Below are 3269 nucleotides of genomic sequence, written 5' to 3'. Positions count from 1 at the left end.
CAGCAGCAGCAGCAACAGCAAAGGCAACAGCAGCAGCAGCAACAGCAGCAGCAGCAGCAGCTCACGATGACAAAATAGTTTATCTAAGGAAACATCGAGGGTCTGAAGGTGCCAGCTGTGCTGCTGTTGATCTGCTGCTGCAGCTGCTGCGTCCTTTGCTGCAGCATCTTCTGCACCAGCTTCCGTTGCGGCATCTGCTGCTGCTGCTGCTGCTGCTGGCTTGAGGCTCTCGACAAGAAAGCGGAGGCCCAAAGTCTCTGTAACAGCAAGAGACACAACGCGGCCTGAAGCAGCAGCAGCAGCAGCAGCAGCAGCAGCACATTGCTCATCTGCAGCATCAGCATATTCTCCCTCGCTTAAGTCGCAGCTACCGTCCGCTGCTGCGTCTGCTGCTGCATCTGCTGCTGCTACTGCTGCTGTTGCTGCATCTCCAGCTGCGTCTGCTGCTGCGTCTGCTGCTGCATCTGCTGCTGCTGTTTCCGGCCCTTCTGCTGCAGCAGGAGCAGCCTCTGGCGGAGGGGCCTCTTCAGCTGCTGCTGCTGCTGTTGCTGCCGTCGCTGATGCTGCTGCTGCAGCTGCTGCTGCTGCGGCGCGTGCTTTCGATGAAAAGACCCCCAGCCTCTGCTGCTGCTGCCGCTGCTGCTGCTGCTGCTGCTGCTGCGGCTCTACTATCTGAGAAGACCGCTTGCGAGCCCCTGCAGCGCTTTGCACTCCCCCAAAAGCTGTGGGGCCCCCGCCTCCCCCGAACAGCTGCCTCAAGCTAAGGTGCTGCTGCTGCTGCTGCTGCTGCTGCTGCTGGCTTGACTTTTGAAAGAGAGACTTCATCTTTTCACACAAAATCGACTCTATGGCCTTTTGCATTGGCTTTGCATGCGTGGGGCCCCCTTTGCTGCTGTGGGGCCCCCAGTGCCTGGCAGCAGACTTCGCTGAGGGGCTGCCCCCTGCTGCTGCTGCTTCTGCTGCTGCTGCTGCTGCTGGTGCCTGCGTGGCTTGGGCTGCTGCAGCTGGAGAAGCTGCTCGCTGTTTGCCCCTGCTGCTGTGCTGGCTGGGTTCTCCCTGCTGCCGCTGCTGCTGCTGCTGCTGGCGGTGCTGGCGGTGGTGCTGCTGCTGCTGCTGCTGCTGCGCTGCTCTGCGCCTGCTGCTGTTGTCAGGGTCTGCGTCGCTTGCTGCTTCTTCTGCTGCTTCCGCCAAAACCCTAATGTTCTGCAAAGCCCTCGCAAACACTGGCAGCAGCGCAGCACAAGCAACAGCTTTTGCTGCTGCTCGCTGCTGCTGCTCCCAGCTGCCCCCGGGGGCCGCGCACGGGCCCCACGGCGGCGGAGGCTCCAGCACCTGCAAAAACCCTAAACCCTAAACCCTAAACCCTAAACCCTAAACCCTGGACCGTGGGCGCGAACCCGTGCGCACGCCCAAACCCTAAACCATAAACCCTTGGGGCAACTGCCTGACCCGTGGGCCCCATGCCTTGTGCTCTAGACCGTAGGGCCTAGGCTACAGCGTCTCAAACCCTAAACCCTAAACCCTAAACCCTCGGACGAAGGGATCTATGGGCCTCACCGAGACCCAGAGCTCGCAGCGGGGAGACGCCATCTTCGGGTTGGTGGTTGCGTTTTGGCAAAACCCTAGATTCTAAAAATCAAACTTTATACCCTAAACCCTAAACCCTAGACCCCAAACCCTAATCTCTAAACCCTAAACTGTAAGCCCTAAACCCTGAACGAGAGGCGCTCAGATGAGCAGGGTTTGGGTCAGTTCACTTGAAATTCCAGCTTTAAAACCTAGGGTTTAGGGTTTGAATTTAGGGTTTAGGGGTTAGGGTTTAGCGTTTAGGGTTTGGGACCTAGGGAGTGCTGCATCTGGTCAGGATCATCACGAGTTCGGACTTGGGACACGCAAACCCTAAACCCTAACCTTAAAGCCTAAACCCTAGACCCTTCTTCTGCCCTTCCAAGAAACTTAAAATGGTCTTTTAATACCTTTTTTCGAATTGAAAAATCATAAAAAGTTCTTCTTTTAATTCCTTCCTTTTCAGGGGCCCCCAGGGCCCGCCCGGTGCGCAGGTGACCCTGGGGCCCCACGCCCGAAGGACTAAACCCTAAACCCTAAACCCTAAACCCTAGACGCTAGCCCTAGATCCTAAACCCAAAATTGCAAACCTTAAACCCTCGCTCGCCTGCATTTTTTAAATCTCAAACTCCACAATAAAGGGTTTAGGGTCACAGACGCCACACACGAGACTCTCATCGAGACACCAGGCATTCAAACCCTAAACCCTAAACCCTAAACCCTAATCTCAAAACCCTCGAATGTAAAATCCAGCATTGAGAAGAAGATCCAAAATATGGCTACAAACCCTAAACCCTAAACCCTCTCTACCAGGGTCACCGCTCCCCCCTAAACCCCAAACCCCAATTCTATACGCTAAACCCTAAACCCTTAAACTAAACCCTAAACTCTAAACCGTCAAATCCCGAGCCCTTAGCCATTATTCGCTGGGCCCTAAACCCTAAACCCTAATCCCTAAACCCTACGCCGTAAAGCCCGAAACCCTACACGCTAAACGCTAAACCATAAACCCTAAACCCTAAATCGTGTCTCTGTCTTCTTTTGCTTTTATTTAAATATTCTCCTTCCACTTTATTTCATTTAATTTCTCTTTATATCATTTAATTTCACATAATTTCATTTAATTTCATTTAACTTCATTTTATTTCATTTTATTTCATTCTTTCTTTAATTTTTTCTGCACTTTCCTTTGCTTCTTCAACTCTGGCTTTCCCTTTTTCGTTTCTTTTCTTCTTTCATTTTTTAAATTTTCTATTTTTTTTTGTCTTCTTTTTATCTCTTCTTATCTTTTCATTTTCTTTTTTAATTTCTTTTCATTTTTTTAATTTTTTAATCTTCTTTTGTCTTCAACAAATTTGTTTTTCTCCACTTGTTTCTTTAGTTACCTGTCACAAAGAACCAGCCAGCTGGCTAGCTAGCTAGCTAGCTAGCTACCAGCAGCCTAGCTAGCTCGCTAGCTAGCTAGCCAGCTACCCAGCTAGCCAGCCAACAGCCTAGCTAGCTCGCTAGATAGACGGGTGGGTAGCTAGTCAGCATCCTAGCTATCCGGGCAGCAGGCCACAGCTAGCTAGCTAGCTAGCTAGCTGTGGCCTCTATTTGTGTCTCTAGGTCTTTTTCGTCTCCTATTTGTTTCCAATTCAAATTCTGTCTCCTTTTGTCTTTTGCACTCATTAAGACTATTATTAATGCATCAACTGTCTCCT

The 3269-nt window shown here is 51.2% G+C and overlaps 1 protein-coding gene across 1 annotated transcript in view; it reads right to left on the bottom strand.

The window, feature by feature from the left end:
- The window catches only part of ETH_00023060 (CTP synthase, putative), a gene marked incomplete at both ends in the record, with an annotated part of 2580 nt that extends 990 nt beyond the window's left edge, over window positions 1–1590 (bottom strand). Inside the window, 2 exons of the mRNA XM_013378767.1 lie at window positions 94–1332; window positions 1558–1590. Of these exons, the coding sequence (XP_013234221.1) occupies window positions 94–1332; window positions 1558–1590 (1272 nt within the window). The remainder of the gene's footprint in view (window positions 1–93; window positions 1333–1557) is intronic.
- Window positions 1591–3269: the final 1679 nt, after the last annotated feature.

This window comes from Eimeria tenella, genomic scaffold (assembly GCF_000499545.2).
Source record: "Eimeria tenella Houghton genomic scaffold, Eth_scaff98, whole genome shotgun sequence".
Lineage (NCBI taxonomy): Eukaryota > Apicomplexa > Conoidasida > Eucoccidiorida > Eimeriidae > Eimeria > Eimeria tenella.
Note: the sequence above shows the minus strand (reverse complement) of the source record. Positions and strands in the feature narration are given on the sequence as shown.